General features: G+C 40.0%; 1 protein-coding gene across 11 annotated transcripts in view; it reads left to right on the top strand.

Moving 5' to 3' along the window:
• The window catches only part of DLG2 (discs large MAGUK scaffold protein 2), a 1,481,746-nt gene that overhangs the window by 563,641 nt on the left and 895,921 nt on the right, over window positions 1-22,184 (top strand). For all 11 annotated transcript variants that reach the window (XM_055416123.2, XM_055416124.2, XM_088832353.1 and 8 more), the window contains one exon: window positions 13,404-13,457. In XM_055416123.2, the coding sequence (XP_055272098.2) occupies window positions 13,404-13,457 (54 nt within the window). The remainder of the gene's footprint in view (window positions 1-13,403; window positions 13,458-22,184) is intronic.

The raw sequence follows: 22,184 nt of genomic DNA, 5'->3' as shown, positions 1-22,184 counted from the left end.
CAGTGGTGCAGCAGTCCCCGCTAGGCCTCATCTGCTGACACCAAGGGCAGGGCTGGGGGATGTTCTTCCCATAACATAAAAGCGTTATGTGCAAATGAATTTTGTCAAGTTAGAATAGGCAAGGAGGGCTCATGAGATGTCAGGCTGCAAACATTATATTCGTAAGGAAGTCATTATCTCCTTTCCAGTTGGTTGGGGAACTCCTTTACAGAATGAAGGAAGGTTCCAATGTATCTGATTTCACAATTCCAGTGGACAAAGTGGTCTAAAAGAACAGAGGAGAGTCAGCCTTGAAAGCATCATTTCACTCTCTTGTGACAGAGTCCTCGTGTGCCAGAGAACAGCTTCCTCTCTGCCTTCTTTCCCCTCATCCCATTCTTTCTCTCTTATGCATACCTTCTTTCCTGTAGCCGACAGCAACAGGTAATATTCCTTCATCTATCCTCTGATACACAGAACGGTGGCATTATCCTAGGCCCAGGAGGAAGTAAATTGGCAAAGAGAACCCTTGATTTGCAGAATAACTGAGGGTAAGAAAGCCATTGGGAAACTGAGAAACCCAGATAACATTGGCAGTGTCACTCTAGGAAGCTGAGACAGCTGTGGGGCTAGGAACTGGCTGGCGTTTTGGACCTAGAGATCTGTAGGCTCTTGGCTGTGGGACAAAGAGTTCATTGCCTAGTCAATGACAATATACAAACACATCTGCAGAATATATTCTTTGGCACTGGCAATATTTAGCTAGCCTCTATTTTTCTAGTCCCCATTCACTTCTTCTTTTAATCTATTCTTTCCCCTTGTTTTTCCTCACTGAAAATGATTTCAAATAAGACATTAATTTTGAAGAAAAATGGGTAGAAGTGAAATTAATAGATGTACAGATGTTTTCAGAATTTAAAATAAGGGAAATTGATCTAAAATGCTGTCTACTCTGTTGCTGCCACAACCCGCCCAAGTGCCATCATTTAAAAGCAGGTATTGAAACATTTTCCAGACCCAACAGGAGCATAAGCACCTTATCTCTTACTAATAGTGAAACAGTAAACCAAAGCCATACCTCCTCTTCATCTTCCTGCCTTACATATTACCCCCTCTCTCTCACACACACATACACAAATATTCTAGATACGAAATATTTTAAGACTTTCTCCATGACTGTTGCATTTTAAACTTTGAGCATATGATCTACTGTCAAATTACAGTTGGTAGGGGGTAAAAATGAAAGCAGACCTTAGATGTTAGGAAACCTTAGCGTTAAGGCTTATAGCGCATGGAATAAAGTAAGAATGGAAGAAAGAGCTTGGTGATAATTTTCTGTTTCACTTCAAATCTTTTTGACTCTTTAATATGGCAGAGAATTCTTTTCCACTAATTGCATGAACTTGAGGCCAGAAAATTAACTGCTTCATTAAAAAGCCAGGCTCTAAGCATGATCATACAGAATATAGATTATGAAAATAATCATAAATAGCTTTTTTGAGGTGCCTCATTTAAGACATACAAAACCTCATCCTTTATCCAGTTAATTAGAAGCTACTTCGATTATCCCGATTCGACTTTTGTCATATTTTTGCATGCCTTTCTTAATGACATGTTTTCTGACTCTCTGTATCTGAAAGAAAAAAGCAGAGGTCATCATTATCCAGAAGGGTGACTTGTGTAGCATCCTGCCTTCTTTCCAGTATTTCCCAGCAGGTCAAAATTTATGATGAGTGAAATCAGATCCTTGATGAGACAGACCCTTAGAGGTTATGCATTTCACTCTTTACTCCTCAAATATAAAAATAAATTGGGAGGCTCTCTGTATTGCCTTTTCATCCTGAGTTACAGAATTTGCTGGGTCTAAAACTGAGATCTCCTAATTCCTCATCATCCATCTTTATGCCAGTGACATAATCCCTTGCCTGGATTGTGGTTATTTCCAGGGAGATAGAGTACCTGATTTTTTTTCTTTTTTTTTAACTTTTTATTTTGTATTGGGGTATAGCCCATTAACAATGTTGTGATAGTTTCAAGTGGACAGGGAAGGGACTCAGCCATACATATATGTGTATCCATTCTCCCCAAAATCCCCTCCTATCCAGGCTGCTATGTAACATAATGTTGGTTATCCATTTTAAATATAGCAGTGTATGCATATCTATGATTTGTGAGAGCCATGCAGAACATACCTAAGATGTCAGGTTGACTCCATTATAAATAACTAAAAACATTTTAATATTAAAAAATAGATGGATATGCAGTAAAATATATTAAAAACTACATGAATTTTTAAAAAGATAAAACATGAGACTTCAAATAAATGCCCAGTTTGAGATGGATTTTTTGGGATATATCTTCAGAGTTATCTGAAAAATTCGAGAAATTCTTAGGAGGCCCTTTTACTTTTTTCCACAATGTTTTGTGTCCTTAGATTTTTCACCAGATTCCATGCTTCCTCCGACCTCTCCAACTTCTGGAATGCACAGTGAGGTAGCAAATTAGAGCAGGGAACAGTCCCTTGCTCCACCCAGGGCAGTTATACCACAGAAATATGGACTCAGAAAGAGTGAGTCTTGGCTCCACTGATTTTTAAGTCTTGTGACCTTGGGCGGTTTCATTACAGGTTCATGCCTCACTTCCCCTATCTGCATAATGAGCATAATTTTAGTGCTCAGCGCAGAGGCTTGTAATGAGAAGGAGCAAAGAATGAATGTGAAGGACCAGCATATGGTCGGCATGGAAGGATCTTTCTGTTTAGTGGTTCAGAATAGCATGATTTGCAGTGCGTAGTAGCTCCGGACGCTCCCATCAACAGCCCCGGCAGTGTGGCAGAGCAGCTTGCCACCGGAGGACAGCGTGCAGTTACCCCTTTCTACCCGTTGCACTTTCGTCTCACAGGTTTCTCATGAATCTTTTATTTTTTTTTTCTTTTAATTGGGTTATAATTGCTTTACAATGTTGTATTGATTTCTGCCGTACAACAAAGTGAATCAGCTCTATGTATACATACGCCCTGTCCCTCTGAAACCTCCCTCCACCCCTCTCCACCCCAGCCCTCTAGGTCACCACAGAGCACCGGGCTGAGCTCCCTGTGCTATACTGCAGGTTCCCACTAGCTATACGTTATACACATGGTAATGTGTATATGTCCCTCCCATCCCCCCCAACCCATCCCCGACATTCACACATCTGTTCTCCACGTCTGAGTGTCTGTTCCTGTCCTGCAAACAGTTTCATCTGTACCATTTTTCTAGATTCCACATATATGCATAAATATATGATATTTGTTTTTCTCTTTCTGACTTAGTCTATATGACAGACTCTAGGTCTATCCACATCTTTACAAATGACCCTGTTCTGTTCCTTTTTTATGGTTGAGCAATATGTACTGCAAGGAGATCCAACCAGTCCATTCTAAAGGAGATCAATCCTGGGTGTTCATTGGAAGGACTGATGCTAAAGCTGAAACTCCAATACTTTGGCCACTTCATGCAATGAGTTGACTCACTGGAAAAGACTCTGATGCTGGGAAAGGTTGGGGGCGGGAGGAAAAGGGGACCACAGAGAATGAGATGGCTGGATGGCATCACCGACTCTGTGGACGTGAGTTTGAGTGAACTCCGGGAGTTGGTGATGGACAGGGAGGCCTGGCGTGCTGTGATTCATGGGGTCGCAGAGAGTCGGGCATGACTGAGTGACTGAACTGAACTGAACTGAATATTTCACTGTGTATATGTACCACATCTTCTTTATCCTTCCATCTGTTGATGGACATTTAGGTTGCTTATCTCTTGTTGCTGTGGTTCTAGTTCCATAGACAAAGGAATCTGGTGGGCTATAGTCCATGGGATCGCAAAGAGTTGGACACGACTGAGCACACATGCCAAAAACCCATAAATGAACATCTTTTGAGTATATTGTGTGCTAAGCACTGTTAGGAGTGTTGGTGGAAGTGGCTGGTGAAGAAATGAAATAGGATGAGGGCCCTGCCATCACAGTGGTTATAGTTTCATTAAGAAGATTAAAAGTATCATGCATGAGCCACTTAACCATCAACGTGTGTAAGAACAGAAAGAAGCGTTCATTAAGAATGGCAGAACTTGGTGCTTTCACATTACTTCTTTTCTATTATATTTATAGTTTAATGTGAACTGCAGTACAAATGATGAACGTTTTGAAATTTGGGAGGAGCAGGATGGATAGATTGACACCTGCAGTGGATTGAGGAAACTCGCACAGAGAGTCTGGGACTTTAGATTGTCCTTGCAGGGTGGATGGAGTTTGGTTAGGAAGATAAGATAGGGGGTGGTGGTTGCTTCAGGATGTGGCGGGGAAGAAAGAAATGTCAACAGTGACCTTATGGTAGGCATAATAAGGCGTATGCTTGGAGTAGTTAGAGTTATGTCTCAATGGAAGAAAGGAGACAGCAGAAGGGAAATAAACAGAAATCACTGATAGATCACACACTGTGGGCAAAGCCCTTATCCAGATACTACAGAAGAAGTGGTGATGAACCAGGAATTTGACAGGTTGCTCAGGATTCTGATACCTGAAACTGGAAAAATACACCTGCACTGGGAAGATGATAGCTCTTTGGTGGCTTCACAAAATGGTATCCACATAGCTCTTTCCAGGAAAGAGTGAAACAGTGAAATAAGCAGGTATTGTGATTGTGGCATGGGGCACATTGACCAACCCACATCTGAGATTGGAGCTAATGACTCCATTTTTTTTTGCACTCTTCAGAGGGCATTTGCACACACAAATGAAGCAGTTAGATTTGTAAGTGCTCACGAGTGTATCAGTGGGATTTATGGCACCATGAAGGAATAATGGGGCACAGCAGTGGGGTTTAGAGTCAGAGGACCCAGGTTTGAATGTCAGCTTTTCTCTAGATGTCTGACTTTGGGAAATTCACTCAAGCACTCTGAGGTTCAGTTTACTTATCTGTAGAATTCTACCAGTCCCTCTGGGGCTCTGTGAAGAGTAGATAAAAAGCACAGATAGAAATCCTACCATATTTCCTGACACACAGTGGGCATTGGTCAGTGAATGGTAGTTCCCCTTCCTCTGCCTGTGGGAATGAAATGATCTAATGTGCGTGGACACACTTGTTAAATTATGAAACAGGATATAGCAGCCAATCTAATATAATATCTAGTTCAGTTTGAGTGATGATCTACAGACCCAGTTTTAGTGAGTCATTTATTTTAGCCTTTTATGCTAAATTCAAAGAGGTATGTGGATAGAGTGTAGGATGGAGGTTTGAAGAGTCTTCATAACTAACAGTGCAAGCAATTTTTATCTGTTGCGTCAAGTTAGATTGATTCTAGAGAAAATTTATAAAGGAAGGAAAACTCTTTAGTTCTCGGTCTTTACTTTCCGTGCCTCATCCTCCAGGCTGGCCCATCTTTTCTGTACTTGAGTTAAAGAGGTGCCCCATTCAGCCTAACTAAGACCCTTATGATATCATTCATTTTGATTATACTACCTTGCATTTTTAAGGAGGGGCAAGCAGACATGTTCTCACTTTAATCTAAAGGGAAGAAATATTTGCAGTGTATTTTTCAAAGATCAGTGAAAGAATTTGTGTTGACTAAAACAGACTTCTGGACACTTACCAGTTTTTAATAGGAAACAGAAGCAAATGTTTTGTAGTGAAGTGTTACCCACTCTGGAACCAGACAGATAGGTTTGACTTTTGACCCTGCTGTTACTGTCCTGATGACCTGGGACAAATTACTTAACATCTATGTGCCTCAGTTTTCTGTAAAACGGGGATATTATTATTTTTAGTATTTAAGAGAGTTTGGGCAAGCAGAGTTGAATCAAGTTCAAGCCAAACCTCTATCTGACACTTTATTCTTATTTTCTGAGCCTATCTGGTGATAAGCTAGGTAGATAATCATCCCTGCGTTTTATTAAGTGCTGGGGAGAAGAACCAGGGTCTTAGCTTCCTCAAAGTTGCTCTCTTGAGACGTCCTGCCATGGACATTAACGTGCAGTTACGCCCTGGCTAGCTAAGCCCTGGGCCCTTACGTCGCTCACTCACCCACCCACCTGCTACTGCCTCAGTGTTCTCACCTTTGAGGGGAGTTGTCCTATGTCACTGCAGGGTAAGGACAAATGAGGTAACAGGCCAGAGCCTCTCGGTGTTACTGCTGGTAATGACTCTTCCAGAGAAAAGGAAGAGAAAATCGAGAAAAGCAATAAACAACCACAGTAATAAATAGCCTAACCTTACATCTGTGAAGCTCATCTCTCTCACTTCATGTGTGTTATTTCCCTAGCTAACTCCTTAGGAAATAGGTTAACTGGAAAATAGCATTGTCCCATTTTTAAGTGGGGTTTTGAAAGTGATATCGGGACCTAGAAACCCTCAGGGAATTGGGGAATTGAATCTGAGTCAGTATGGTGAGAAATTTCTCTTCAGACTGGGAAAGAGAAACTAGCCATTTTCAGGGCAGAAAATAACTGCATCTTTTAAAAAAGTCTCACCTGGAAAATCTCAGGAGAAGGAAGCAGGAGCCAGCTTGTATTCTGGGGTTGAAAAGGCCTGGATTGGACACCCAGTTGTGGGACTTCCCTGGTAGCTCAGCTGGTAAAGAATCCACCTGCAATGCAGGAGACCTCGGTTCATTTCCTGGGTTGGGAAGATTTGCTGGATAAGGGATAGGCTACCCACTCCAGTATTCTTGGGCTTCCCTGGTGGCTCAGCTGGTAAAGAATCCACCTGCAATGCAGGAGACCTGGGTTCGATCCCTGGGTTGGGAAGATCCCCTGGAGAAGGGAAGGGCTACCCACTTCAGTTTTCTGGCCTGGAGAATTCCATGGACTGTATAGTCCATGGGGTCGCAGAGTTGGACACGACTGAGCAACTTTCACACTGTGGGACCTCTTAGAATTTCTGACCTCAGGCAAGTGGTTTAGCCACTTTGAACCTTATTTTTTTTTTTTTTAATGAGAATGATAAAGTTTTCCTTAGAATATCTTGAGAAGTAAATACACTGATGTGTCTTAAGTATTTATCACAACTGCTGGAACATAGTCGTCTTCAATAAATGCTTAATATTTTCTTATTGTTACTCTTGTTGCTGTTGTTATCCTATCTTCTGTTTTGATACAGAATGATTATGAGCTCTGGGGCATGCCACTTCATTTCTCTGTCTCCATTTCGTATTTGTAAAATGAAGGGTAGAATGATTCTTAAGGCCTCAGTTTCAAAGTTTTATGTTTCTAGAATGGATTTGTTCTTCCTGCTTTGTTTTTCCTCTCTCATGGAACCATCAATATGTCTTCAGTCATTTAGCAGTGATTTTCTTTGGAACTTCCTCAGAAAAAAAATCCTGATTCAGTCAGCCTGAGTGTGCCTGTGCTTAGCCTTCTCCTAAGGCATCTTCAGTCTTGTTCACACAATGTACTAGGGCTGACTGACTGGGCTGGAGTGAGGAGGGCAGGGTTCTGGAACCATCCCAGATCAAGGTGAGTGTCTAATTTGGCTTTCACCTGGCCTCTGAGTTGTTGGTGAATAGTCATTATTAGAATCCAAAGAGTTCTGGTAAAGTTTGTTCCCATTCTGAACGGTAGTAGAGCATGATTGTCAAGAGCATGGAATCTGGGTGGTGGGGAGGGTTAAAACACACACACACACTACTATATATAAAATAGATAAAAAGCAAGTACCTACTTTATAGTACAGGGAGCGATATTCAGTATTTTGTGATAACCTATAATGACAAAGAATATTGCACATATGTATGTAGATATGCATAATTAAATCAATTTCTGTACACCTGAAGCTAACACAACATTGTAAATTAACTGCACTTCAATTTTTTTTAATGGTTAAAAAATAAAATTATATAGCTTAGAAAAAAAGAGCAGAAACTCCGAGCCAAACTGTCAGGTTATTTGGGTTTGAAGATGGATTTATTCATCAGATGTATGACTTTGGGAAAGTTACCTAACCTGTATTTTCTCACCTGTAAATTGAGAATAAGAGTGTCTCATTGGGTTATTTGATGATTAAGTAAATTAATTAATATAAATAAGTGTAGTAAAGTGCTTGCCTTTGGTATTGTCCATCCCAGTGTTACTGTATCAGGTATTTGGTTGTAATGGGGGTCTCTTCCTGTTCCTCTGTTCTGTTGGCTTATTCTGGAAATTTCAAAATGTGATGTGGTTGGGGGTGGGAGGACTCCCGCCTCAGTTCACTGCCTCTAGTTCTCTGCTTTCCTGGAAACCTTTCTTTTCTCTCCTTCTTCCCTGCAATCTGTTGGGGGGAGTCACACATCCCTAGTTACCGGCAGGGTCCTAATTTTATTTGAAGGACATACCAGGATTTGAAAGATCTACTTGAAAGATCATCACTACCTCAAGATTCCAGGTAGTGGTGATGCTCAATCAAGCAACTGCAGATCTTTCAAGGAGAGAAAAGAAACGGTTCCAGGAAAGCAGAGAACTAGAGGCAGTGAACTGAGGCAGGAGTCCTCCCACCCCCAACCACATCCCATTTTCAAATTTCCAAAATGGGCCAACATGATAGAGGATTAGGAAGAAAACCTAATAAAAATAAAATTATCCTGAGTTTGGCTTTTTGCATACCAATCAATGTTTAATGGCAGACCTCTTATCTCAGGCCTGATGGGGTATGTGGGTAGTAACCCCCATGTTCTATTTCCCTGGTTGGAATCAGGACATGATCTGATTAGGGTTCACCCAGATGGTAGCCCTCTTTGTGATTACAAAGCTAAAGGACAATTACTGTGGTACCTTGGAGCAGGCAATCTGTGCTAGCTAATAGTTATCTTGAGCTTCTGAGATCTCTGCTTGTCTCACTGAAATCATATACACACACAAATGGACTCGTTTTAAAGTTTTCAGTGGCTTCCATTTTAGTCTTCATGCTACACTGTAGATAGAGCCTATGTTACTTCTTGCCTCTTCAGGAGCCTTGTTCTTTAAGTCTGAGAAGATAAGCCAAAGATGCTGGGCCCCCAAAACAGCTCATGAGTTATTCTTGCCATATTTTACCTCCTGTTTAATTTGGCCTACTGACAGCCAGCTGCCTTCTGCTTGCATGTTCCAGGTCAGTTGAAATCCCTGCACGATTCCTAGCCCCATCAATGTTTTTATTCAGTTCCTAGTGTATTTAGGTCACTTAGCTGTGTGGGTTTCTCTTCTTTTCTAGTTTGCTTCTTAAAAGTTTAGTTATAAGGGCTTCCCTGGTGGTCCAGTGGTTAATACTTTTATCTTCCTATGCAGGGGATGTGGGTTCAATCCCTGGTCAGGGAACTAAGATCCCATATGCCTTATGGCCAGAAAAAAAAAAAAATTGTAACAGATTCAGTAAAAGACATTAAAAATGGTCCACATTAAAAAACAAACAAAAACTTAAAAAATAGTTTCAGTATAGGCCTGGATTCAGTCTTCTGACCTTCCCGCTGGTTAGCCTGTGTTTGTCAACGATAAGCCTCATGGACTGTGTTGTTTGGCCAACCAGCTTCTCTACCACCCCTGCCAGTACCTTGCTTGAAGAGGCTTCCTCTGGTTTGTTGACCACCTGCCCATTTATGTCAAAGGTATTTCACACATCTGGCACTTAACAAATACAACATCAGTTGGAATTAATGAACCCCTTTGAAAATGTGCATTCATTATGTAAGACTCTTTATTAGTTACATTATCTTGGTGGCAAACAATAGAAGTTTAGTTTTTCATTTGCTATCATGAACAAAGTTAATGATTTGACTATCCCATGGGATTCAAGGGCAAGAATGTGGCAGGAATTTATGAGTAACTTGATCTATTAATTTGGATTGTTTCAGTATTTTCTCTGCTTGCTTCTGTCTTCCCTCTGATTAGCTTTATTCTTCCCTCTTCCTGTAAACTGGCTTTTTCCACATGGAAGAAGAATGTAATATAAAAGGCAAGCCCTTCATGTCATAGTTTGGGTCACCCAAGTGAGATTCATTTTCTTAAGCCTTTATGTTTACATTCAGACAAGCCTTTAAACTTCTGATTTAAAGGTTTTCTTTTATCATATTTGGTACTGATAACTCTCTCCAGTTAATGGAAATTAGCATCTTGAAGGGAAATGCTGAAATCTGCTAAATCATCCATCTGATTTAGGGGTTTCACTAAAGAGGATATGCAGTATGGAGAGAGAAGGTGTGTATGGCAAGGCAGTGTGGAGATGACGCTTAGTTCTTTAGCTATTAAAGTACCTGGAGACCTGGTTTTCACACACAGAAACCAAAGTAGGCACGGACTCACATGGTCTCGAAGGTGAGAAAAGAAACCGGAACCAGGACAATCCAACGCAACATCTGGTGAGAGAAGTACATTCGTGGACCATACCTAGAATTCTCCTGGACTCTGTACTGCCCCTATGTGGGGCACTTATTCTCTGCTACAGTGTGGCATTGAGCACCCGGTAGATTACAAGAAGCTTCTGAGAAAATGGTCTGGGGAGGTCTCTGAGATCCTGGAGCAGAGCAATGGGATTTTCAGAAAGCCTCATGTAGCAGCTCAGTGCGGGTATTGTGCTATTCAGAACAGCCCACCCTGGCGTCTCCTTGGCACTCACATCAGGGAGTTGCCAGTGTCAGATGTATGTGATGTGTGTATGTGCTCACACAACCCACAAACATTTGTTCATGCATTTTTAGTGATGAAGGAATTAGCTGCACTTCTAGTTCCTTTTAGCACCAAGAAGGAACAATGAGCTTTTCACATTATACAGATTGTACTTCAAGGTTCACAGACTTTACATCCTGCATTTATGAACTATTATTTCAAAAAACTGGATAATTAAGTGTTAATGACTGGTTAAAGAAAGAAGATGATAGTAGATATTGTAAAGTCATCACAGTTTTGTTGGTAACATAAGATTATCTCAGAAATGCTTTCCAAATCTTACAAAGTGATATTTCCTATGTACTATACTTTATAGCTTCACTTAGTCAATATTTCCTAAGTATTTACTGAGCTCTTTCTGTGTACCCAGGTGCTGTGAAAAATTCTAGGAAAATAAATAATCCTTGTTGTCGCAAGTGTCTAACTGGAAAGACCAAATTTACATACATGAAATGGAAAATAGCAACAGAAACATACAAAAGTGATAAATGGCACTATACAGGGAATGGATCTATGTATAAGATTTATTTCCAGACCACAGGAATGCAATTTATAAGAGGGTAAAATGAGTTGAAAGTCCCAAATCAAACCAAAGCATAATTTTTGATCAAAGTATAGTAGTTACCAAGGAGAAATACAAGTACTGGATATGATACTCAGAAAGCTTTCAGTAGTCTAGTCTAGGAGACAAGGTGCAAATCTTTTGGGAGTCCCAGGAGCCAATTAGAAAGCATAGAAGAAATATCATCAAAACAAAAACCAGAAACCATCAAGGAATTACCAGGTGGCTTTCAACATCTACTGTGCAAGACCCTGCAGCATTTCTTACCTTCAAGGTGGTCTTTGCTTTGCCTGGGTCTTATTGGCTGGTCTAGTTAGAGAGCTCAAATAACTGTAGAACCCCAGTGGTAGAAGCCCCTAGGTAATGGATTCATAGAACAGCTTAGTGTGGAAAAATGGATTTCGAGGTCAGAAAGACTGCTGTGAAATCTCAGCTCTCATTTTCTCGGAACCTCAGTTTTCTCATCTGTATCATAGGGATATTAACAATAATGCCTCATCAGTATGGTTTTGTGGAGATTATATGAGGATATATATGCATATTATTATAAATGGACAAGTAATATATATTTAATAAATGGTGATTTTCATGACCTAATCAGTTCTCTTTAGTGTAACTGTGCCACTAGCATAGCATTGAGATCACAGGGGCAGAAACAACACACAAACCATCCAGTACTATTATATCGTTGTGATAGTCTATCTTTGAGGGCATTAGCTAGTAACGATATTTAATATTGATTGTGAAATTTACATTTACGAAGCCCATTCATTCTTCAGACAACCTTTTTAGAAAGCGATTATTTCTATTTCCATTCTACAGAGAAGGAAAATGAGGTGAAGAGAGTTCATGGGCTTGCCCCCAGATCAGATTACCAAGAAGTTGCTGAGCCCCCAAGTCATATAATCAGGAAGTTGTTAAACCAAACCTGAGACCAGGTCTTCTGACTCCAAACCTCATGTTTGTCTCCCTATGCCACAGGCCTCTTAACAGTTTTGGGGTAGGTTCCAGTGGAAACTTTCTCCAAAACCCATGTTTATGCGCAAGGTGCTTATTATTAGGAGTTAAAAAATAAACCATGAATATTTAGTTGACCTGCTATGTAGACATGTGAAGCAGGGCGTGTTTTCAATGACCAATTATTTTAGTTAAAACTTGGAACTCTGTTCTGTAAAATCTGCTGGATTGCCATTTGTTTTGTCTTTCGATTAGGATCCCACAGGCATAGATTGACATTAGAAAGCTGTTAACTCTTGTTAACTCCAGAGGGCACAGTTAATGAAATGTCCCCAAAGTTGAGTACTTGCGCAAACTACCGTGTCGTATAGGACACCTCCCGATTAATCATGGTGAGACCATTTCCTCTATCTAAATGAAATCTGCAATTTGGGAAGATTAAAGATCCTTTGGGGGATGAAGGAAAAGTTGCTGTGAAAAGTCTAGAAACTAGAAAATAGATCTGCTCAATATTCATGAAGTCAGATTGGCTGATGCAAATAGATTGCAATCTCTTATTTTCTAATGACTTGGCTTGTAGCACTCCTACATCAGTTTTACACAGATTCCTCCTCATCTTTAAAAGGAATGGCTGCATTTTGAAGTTTTTTTTTTTTTTAAAGAACTTTAGCATATCTAATACAATTTTCTGCCATGTTTGACTAATTTTTAATTTTCTACCTAAGGGTTTCTAAAGCATATTTTCAAAGGTACATAAATGATAAAGAAGAAAATATGACACAGCATGCAGAATAGGTGAATGTATGTAAAATGTCAAAAAGTGAATGCTTCTATTTTTCATGGTATACAGTGTCCTCACAAAAGCCAGTTTAAAGAAAAGAGTTACAGTGTTCAGTTTAATTTTGCTTCCATGAGAGAAAAAATCAAAATCCTTTAGCACAGCCATCTCATAAGGAAATGTTTACCTCCTTGCCAAAGTAACCAGAAGCCATCACCTCTTAGACTGCACAAATCCTCACGTGCTCGCCTTTTCAGTTCTGTGCTCACTTCATTTTATTATGTGGTCAACATAGCAAACAAATATTTGAAGGAAGGAGGGTGAAGGGAACTCTGAGTCATTTCATTTATCCTCCTAACACCTGACATAGTACCTATGCAGGTTCTCAAGAAATATTGTTGAGCTCTTGGTTAAATAAGTTAACAGATCCTATCTCAGAATAGACTACTTGTTATTTAAAATTTTTTTTCTACTTCTCTTTTTTAGGCCAGCCCTGCTCCTATAATTGTCAACACAGACACTTTGGACACGATTCCTTATGTAAGTAACATTTTTATTAAGACTATCTTTAAAAACTGGTAGAACTTAATCAGCAGAATTTAAAATACAGTACATATTCAGTTTCAGCCAATCCAGATAATCTCATGAAATGATGTATAGAATGAGTTTTGTGCATTTTCTTTTGAAATTTGCTAACTCACAGCTTAGGCATGCTGATATTTTCCTCTTTCATCCACTGTTTTGTAAAACATAAGGGTCTATCATGAGAAAAAAAACAGCCGATTATGATCAAATAATACTCATTTCTTAGGTGTTCACTGAAAAGAGATTGAATTGTCTGTCAAAAGATAACAAACTTTTCAAGTTTCTTAATAAAGGTATACCCAAATCAATTTCTATGATAGAATCTGGGTAATCTAGATACAATATATGATCAATAAATAGTTGATGGATTTTGCAAAGCTGCTAATAAGAATTGGAGCAAAATTTTGTGAAGGAAAAGTCTATCTATATCTATCTATATATAATACACAATAAGATGTATGGTTTTATAGAATCATGGAGCATGAGGTAATAGGAACAGGCAGGTCAGTAAAGTCCCAGGTTCTTATTCTGAAATATGACCACTATGATGGCCAAAATTCTCAACGACAGAGTCTGGCTGGGTGGGAGTGACTGGAAAGTGGTGCAAAGCACGGGTTAGTGGTTGACTTATGGAGGTCTAGCCAGAGCTTCGTGAGTGGCCCTAACTGATACGGTAGAGGAGAGTAATTTAGGAATATGGTACAGATTCAGATGCCTGCAGACAAAAGTTTTGAGGCAATGAGAAGGGCTGCAGGCATAATGGACACGAACAAATACAACCTGGTCTTTGATTAAATGAGTACAAAGTGCTTGGTAAGTACTGGCTATTCTCAGTCTTAGATAATCTCTAATGCCCACAAGGACCCAGAAAATCACAGAAACAGATGGATCAGGAAGCAGGGGGAGTGTAGGGAATAGAAAGCGCATGACTTTCCAAAGGTGGGGGGACGTAGCAGCAACTTGGCTCCACTGGGTGGGTCCCAAAGGGAAATGGGATCAAGAGTTCCCAGATCATCCCATTTTTCAAGAGAAATCAGAAATTTGAATTTTTTATACAGTTTTGCAGGCAACTAATTCTCAGCAGAAGTTCAAACTCTATGTGTACCAACCAAAGCATGTCTAGTCTAAAGGCTGTCCCTCAGGAGACACCTGCCTTGGAGGAATTGAAAGTCCTGAGCAGGTTCTGCAAGCCAGACTGGGCCACGGGGGAGCGGGGTGCCAGAACTGGAGTATAAGGTTGGGACTTGGTTACAGGGACAAGTGATTAAAACTGGGACGCAGGGTCAGGACAAGAATAACAGCAAGCTTGACTTAATGCTGAATCACCTGAACTACTGAACTAGGGCTTCTTAAATCTCTCTGAACAAGAGTCATTTGGGGTCATGCTGGAAATGGGGTTAAGCTTACTGGTAGGAATCAAGTGGCCCCAGTTATGAAAAATAAAGGACTCTGTTGGAAGGAAGCAAAGCAATTATTAAACACACATAATGTTCCTGTTCTCTCTGTCACTGTTTCTGCATTCCTTTATCAAAGATTTGTATCTGGATTGGGCTTTCCTGGTGGCTCAGTGGTAAGGAATCCGCCTACCAATGCAAGAGATGTGGGTGCAATCCCTGGGTCAGGAAGATCCCCTGGAGAAGGAAATGACAGCCCACTCCAATATTCTTGCCTGGAAAATCCCAGGATAGAGGTGGCTGATGGGCTACAGTCCATGGGGTCACAGAAGAGTTGAACATGACTTAATGACTAAATAACAACAAATATCTGGATTACTGTATACCTGACATTGTTTTAAGTACTTCAGTTCAGTCGCTCAGTTGTGTCCGACTCTTTGCAACCCCATGAATCACAGCACGCCAGGCCTCCCTGTCCATCACCAACTCCCAGAGTTCATTCAAACTCATGTCCATCGAGTTGGTGATGCCATCCATCCATCTCATTCTCTGTCGTCCCCGTCTCCTCCCACCCCCAATCCCTCCCAGCATCAGAGTCTCTTCCAGTGAGTCAACTTGTCGCATGAAGTGGCCAAAGTACTGGAGTTTCAGCTTCAGCATCAGTCCTTCCAATGAACACCCAGGATTGATCTCCTCCAGAATGGACTGGTTGGATCTCCCTGCAGTCCAAGGGACTCTCAAGAGTCTTCTCCAACACCACAGTTCAAAAGCATCAATTCTTCGGCGATCAGCTTTCTTCACAGTTCAACTCTCACATCCATACATGACCACGGGAAAAACCATAGCCTTGACTAGACAGACCTTGGTTGGCAAAGTAATGTCTCTGCATTTTAATATACTATCAAGGTTGTTCATAACTTTCCTTCCAAGAAGTAAGCATCTTTTAATTTCATGGTTGCATCAGCATCCGCAGTGATTTTAGAGCCCCCCAAAATAAAGTCTGACACTGTTTCCACTGTTTCCCCATCTATTTCCCATGAAGTGATGGGACCAGATGCCATGATCTTTGTTTTCTGAATGTTGAGCTTCAAGCCAACCTTTTCACTCTTCTCTTTCACTTTCATCAAGAGGCTTTTGAGTTCCTCTTCACTTTCTGCCATAAGGGTGGTGTCATCTGCATATCTGAGGTTATTGATATTTCTCCTGGCAATCTTGATTCCAGCTTGTGCTTCTTCCAGCCCAGCGTTCCTCATGATGTACTCTGCATAGAAGTTAAATAAGCAGGGTGACAATATACAACCTTGACGCATTCCTTTTCCTATTTGGAACCAGTCTGTTGTTCCATGTCCAGTTCTAACTGTTGCTTCCTGACCTGCATACAGGTTTCTCAAGAGGCAGGTCAGGTGGTCTGGTATTCCCATCTCTTTCAGAATTTTCCACAGTTTATTAATATTAACTCAATTAATCCTCATAACAACCTTATGAGACAGGTACTATTGATTTCTCCATTTTACAGATGAGAAAACTAATAAAGAGATTAAGTAACTGTCTCAGAATAGGAAGAAGCCGAGCCAAGAAGGAACCTGGGTGTCTTGGCTGTAGAGTGTGAGGTCTTACTTAACTCTGATCTTGTGACTGCTTGTTTCCACCTTCCCTCACTCCTTTTCTACCTCTCAGCTTAAGAAGAAAGTTTTCTCACTTACCCCTTGGCAACATGCAGTTTTGGATGGAAGACAGTTTGTCAAAGAGTCTTCAGTACCCTTGGGAGAGGGATGTGTGTGCACACGCACGCACACACATATATATAATTGTATGTATTATTGTATATATTGTGTATAATGCACATATAAAAGGATTCTGTGTCTTTATTATAGTAAATATCTTTACTGTATCCATTGGCATAATCCAAAGGAGATGAGCATGCTTTGAAGAAGTATACATGGAGCCCAGAGGCTTAGTTTTGTAAGAAGGACTGCTTACTTGCAGTAGATCCATTTTATTTCAAAGCCTTCTTTAGGGTTCTCATGACTAACTTCCAGATGCCTTCATGTACAAATAATTTACCAATAAGAATCTAAGAATTTTGAACAGACATACTCAATTGGTATCCCAACTAATTAGCTAGTGAAATTGAACAAATATAACAAATTAATTGAAGTGTTCTTGTTCTCTTAAATATCAATTCTTTGATATTTTTAAAATGTTTTTCTTAATTGGAAGATAATTGCATTAATGCGCTATTTTCTGCCATACAATCATGTGGGTCAGTCATAATTATATATATTGTTGGATTTTTGTTTTTTTTGGTTTTGGGAGTACTTTTATTATTAACTTATTTTTTGAAGGATAATTACAATATTGTGATTTTTTGCCATATATCAGCATGAATTGGCCACAGGTGCACAAGTGTAGCCCTCATCCTGAATCTCCCCCCACCTCCCTCCCCACCTTATCCCTTTAGGTTCTATATTGTTGTTGTTGTTCAGCCACTCAGTCACATCCGACTCCTCGACCCCATGGGCTGCAGCACACCAGGCTTTCCCGTCCTTCACTATCTCCCAGAGTTTCCTTAAAGTCGTGTTCATTGAGTTGATGATGCCATCCAGTCATCTCATCCTATGTCACTCCTGTCTCCTCCTGCCCTCAATCTTTCCAAGCATTAGGGTCTTTTCCAGTGAGTCAGCTCTTCACATCAGGTGGCCAAAGTATCAGAGCTTCAGCTTCAGCATCAGTCCTTCCAATGAGTATTCAGAACTGATTTCCTTTAGAATTGACTGGTTTGATTGCCATACTCTCTAAGGGACTCTCAAGAGTCTCCTCCAGCACCACAGTTCAAAAGCATCAATACCTCAGCACTTAGTCTTTTTTATAATCCAACTCTCACTTCCATACATGACTGCTGGAAAAATCATAGCTTTGATTATACAGACCTTTGTCAGCTAAGTGATGTCTCTGCTTTTTAATACACTGTCTAGGTTTGTCATACCTTTTGTTCCAAGGAGCAGGTGTCTTTTAATTTCATGGTTGCATTCACCATCTGCAGTGATTTTGGAGTCCAGAAAATAAAGTCTGTCACTGTTTGCACTTTTTTCCCCATCTATTTGCCATGAAGTGATAGGACTGGATGCCATGATCTTAGTGTTTTGAATGTTGAGTTTTAAGCCAGTGTTTTCACTCTCCTCTTTCACCTTCATCAAGAGGTTCTTTAATTCCTCTTTGCTTTCTTTCATTAGGGTGGTGTCATCTGCATATCTAAGGTTATTGATATATATGTAGATATATAAATAAATAGATATATCTTCTCCCTTTGGAGCCTCCCTCCCTCCTCCCATCCCACCCGACCAAGTCATTACAAGGTGCATACTTTAAATATCAATTTTAACATCTGATTTTGAATTCCTCAAAGGGATTTTAAAAAATTATCTTCAACATTTTTGTATATAATGCAAACCCTCTTTGAGCTTCCTTAAGAGTAGGATCTTTAGGGAAGTTTGCTAAATATGGCTAAACTATCTCAGTTCTTATGGCAGTGTGTTGTTGAGCTATTCATTTACTCTTTCTGGACCTAAATTGATCAATAAGACAGGAACTGCAGTATCAGCCCCCAAGGTGCTGGTGAGGATCTTAATGAGGTTATGTATGTGAAATTATGTTTTGTTAACTTCTCGGTAATGGCGGTTTATTATTATTTTATTCAGTAAATGCTTATGAAGTAACACGTGCTAGACTCCAAGAGAACATTAAATATTAATATCTTGCCCCATATCTCAGAACTATAAATATATTGTGTATTGAAAAATGGCAGATTGCGCACACATTGAGACTGACATAGGTCTAACCCTCCTCTTTGTTCCTGACTCACTGAGTGACCTTGAACAAATCACTGTTCCTTTTGTGGTCTGTTTTCTCATTCCCTGGTGTTCTATACTTTGTTTTCCTCTTCTCTGTCTCCCATTCTAGTTGCTCACATAATTTCAGTTCTTTTTAATTAAGAAACAATTTCAGAGTTCCCCAGAGCATTTCAGTCATGTTGCATAAGAATATTTCCTTCTTTAAAATATTACTTACATGACAAATTTTAACTAAGCCCTCCTCAAAAATAATTTCGTTAAAAGTTAATGTATTAATTTTGCCAGTTAGCAAATTTGGTTTTAGAAATATATGATTCTTGCAGAAATAACTCCCTGCATACATGCAAACAGCAGTCAAACAACAGGAGGAAATCTGTGGTCAAAAAAAAGTTTTAAGTAACTGTCCAGTGAAGGTACAAAATATATTCAAAGGAAATTCTGCTTTTTTTCTTTTTAAGGAAAGTTAAGGGATCTTAAAACTCTGTAAGTGGTTTTACATTAATGAAGCCAGTGATGAAGGGGTCACTGAAGTTCTTATGCATGAATGACTCAGATAAACTCATCGTTGTATGAGGTCATGATAGTTTAGGACCTTAAATGAGACATAGTACAGACAAGCAGGAATCCCCTATATGAAAGTTAAAATCAGTGAGGGAAAATCAAGAAGCGAAAATCCCTGTTTCAACACTGTGCAGTTTCCATGTTTCACACAATCATTTTATGCTTCCCCATTATATATTGAGGGCTCCCCAGGTGGTTCAGTGGTAAACAACCCGCCTACCAATGCAGGAGATGTAACAGAAGGGTTTGATTCCTGGGTTGGGAGGATCCCCTTGAAGGACAGCATGGCAACCCACTACAGTATTCTTGCCTGGAGAATTCCATAGGCAGGGGAGCCTGCAGGGCTACAGTCCATGGGGTTGCAAAATAGACACGACTGACTGAGCACATCACATGTTATATACTGAATATTGTCTTATGACAGGTATTAAAAAATACTCTGTTTTTAGAGGTTCAGAGTGAGTAGAGCCTGTGTGTTACCTGTTAAGTCCAACTCCCGTAGGTTGACTTGGTGAAAAGGTAGCATGTTCTCCTCTCTGTATTCTGTAGCCAGTTGGCATGGAAACCTCCTCTCCTGACCACATCAGTGCTTCTTCCCTTCCCTTAACTCAGACTCCTCTGAGTTCTATGATCGACACCATCCAAACAAATACCCTTCTTCCTGCTTTAGGAAAATAAATTTAGAGAGATTCTAGAATGTTCTTTCCCTTCATCCTTCTTTAGTGTTCATTTCATAGTGGTTATAGTTTGACCTGTGTTCTGGAAATATACCGTGGGAAGTGGTAAACTCAAAAATCATGAGTTTTGAATCTTGTTAAGTAACTTGGATTTCAATGGATGCAAACCTCTCATCTTCCAGATATAGTTATTCTAGCTCAACTAGAAAATGGTAGAGTTTGGTCTACCATTTACTGTTACTCCACATAGAAGTCAATTTTTGGTGTGTAACCAGCAACCACAAAACCAATGATGTACAACAGTAAGTATTTATTTCTTCCATAAGAGTTTGCTGGTTGGCTGAGCTAGTTGCTTCAGCCTGAAGACTGCCAAGTTGGCTGGGGTATTACTGCTTCACATATTTGATTCTGGGGCCCAGGGAGTGGGACATTACTCCCCAGAGTATGTTATTTTCACTGTGATGAAAGAGGACACGCCCAAGACACAAGCCCAGACATAGCCTCTGCTCACATCATATCCACTAACACCCTAGTGGCTAAAGCAAGTCATATTGCCAAGTTCAAAGTAGAGGAAGGAGTGAATATTTGCTGAAGGAAACTAATTTCTTGTTTAATTTCACCAAAACTTTAAATAAAATGACTAAGAATGTGTATATGACCCATTGTAAAAAAAGTTAAGAAAGAAGGAATCTTGGTCTTTAAAAGTATTAGGAGGAATAAACAATTAAAATGTCAAAGGGACCTGTTTCAACTGACACAGGGAATGGGTGTCTACCTTATTGAGCATGTTTAAGGGAAAATATGGAAAAATAAAAGGAACGTCCAGCAAGAATTGGCAGTATGATGATTTTACTTCCCTGTGAGACACTTTGTTGTCTGAAACTTTGTTTCCAGAGATCGAAATAATAGTGGAGACAAGGAAATTTGTTCCAGAAATTTCAGAGCTGTGTCTTCCCTCCCAGGAAAGTGAGGGAGAGAGAGAAGGAGAGGAAAGAGGTTACAAAAATACTGAGAGTCCTTAGTGGTATCATCCATCGTATTGACATCTGACTGCCAAGAAGATCATTTATATAAAAGCTATTTAAAAACCATCATAATGTTCTTATAATATTCCCAGTGAGATTTTTATAGAGCACTTTAAATGTGAAAGGTCACTGGGTACAGATAGAGCTATAACTCTGGGGCGGAGGACAGTAGCATAGTTTAATGGGGATAAAACAGACAAAGGAAAGGCTGGCAGTGTGAGTGAAGGCTGGTGAGAAGAGAAGGGAATGAGAAGATAATGTGGACTCAGGGACATAGAGAAGCAGTCAAATTAGCAGTTAGGTTCAGTTGGGAGCCAAAGAATGGGCTGGAGACTAGGAGGTGTTATTAAGTGAGGTTAATAAATGGCATTTCTGATTGATCCCAGGGGCAGGAAACCGAAAGTAAGAGCCCTCTGAGGAGGAAGTTGCTGTATTGTGGAGATGGGATGACCAAGCACTTGGTCATAGAACTGGCCAGTTAAGCGTGAATTTATTTGAGTCACTTTGTACAATAATAGACCCTTGTGATTTAGGCTACTAGTCACTTTTAATTGGATGGTTTTTCAGAATTATCTATGAACGGAGAGAAAGCAGAATTGTTTGTTTCTTTGAACCATTCTAGTGGTGAAATAGTTTGGAAGAATTTGATGATTTTAGTGCATTTTCTAAGTTTGACTCTTTTGCGACCCCATGGCCTGTAGCCCACCAGGCTCTTCTTGCAGGCAAGAATACTGGACTAGGTTGCTAATTCCTTCTCTAGGAGATCTTCCCAACACAAGGATCAAACCCACATCTCCTGAGTTGGCAGGCGGATTCTTTACTACTGAGCCACCTGGGAAGCCCATTTAGTATATTTAGTTTTCAGCAAACAAGTTTGTTTCTTTTTGTGGTTTTTCCCATGAACACTGTTAAAACTGTGTTGTTGATATTTTTATCTGCTGGATTTGTGGTATTATCTAGAAATGAAAAATCTTTACCTGCCAGAAAACAGCTTCATACTGGCTTAACTATGCCCATCAGGCAATAGGAATTTAGCAATACAGGCAAAGCTATCAATATTTGGTCCACCGTCCAATCTAGCCAACCTGAATCCATTTCTCAACTGCCACACTCAGCCGATCCCTTTCCATTTGTTATTTTGCTCTAAAAGGCAAAAGATGGAGTATCATAGTAT

Source organism: Moschus berezovskii, chromosome 25 (assembly GCF_049115385.1).
Source record: "Moschus berezovskii isolate FMDL1 chromosome 25, NW_MosBer_1.0, whole genome shotgun sequence".
Lineage (NCBI taxonomy): Eukaryota > Metazoa > Chordata > Mammalia > Artiodactyla > Moschidae > Moschus > Moschus berezovskii.
Note: the sequence above shows the minus strand (reverse complement) of the source record. Positions and strands in the feature narration are given on the sequence as shown.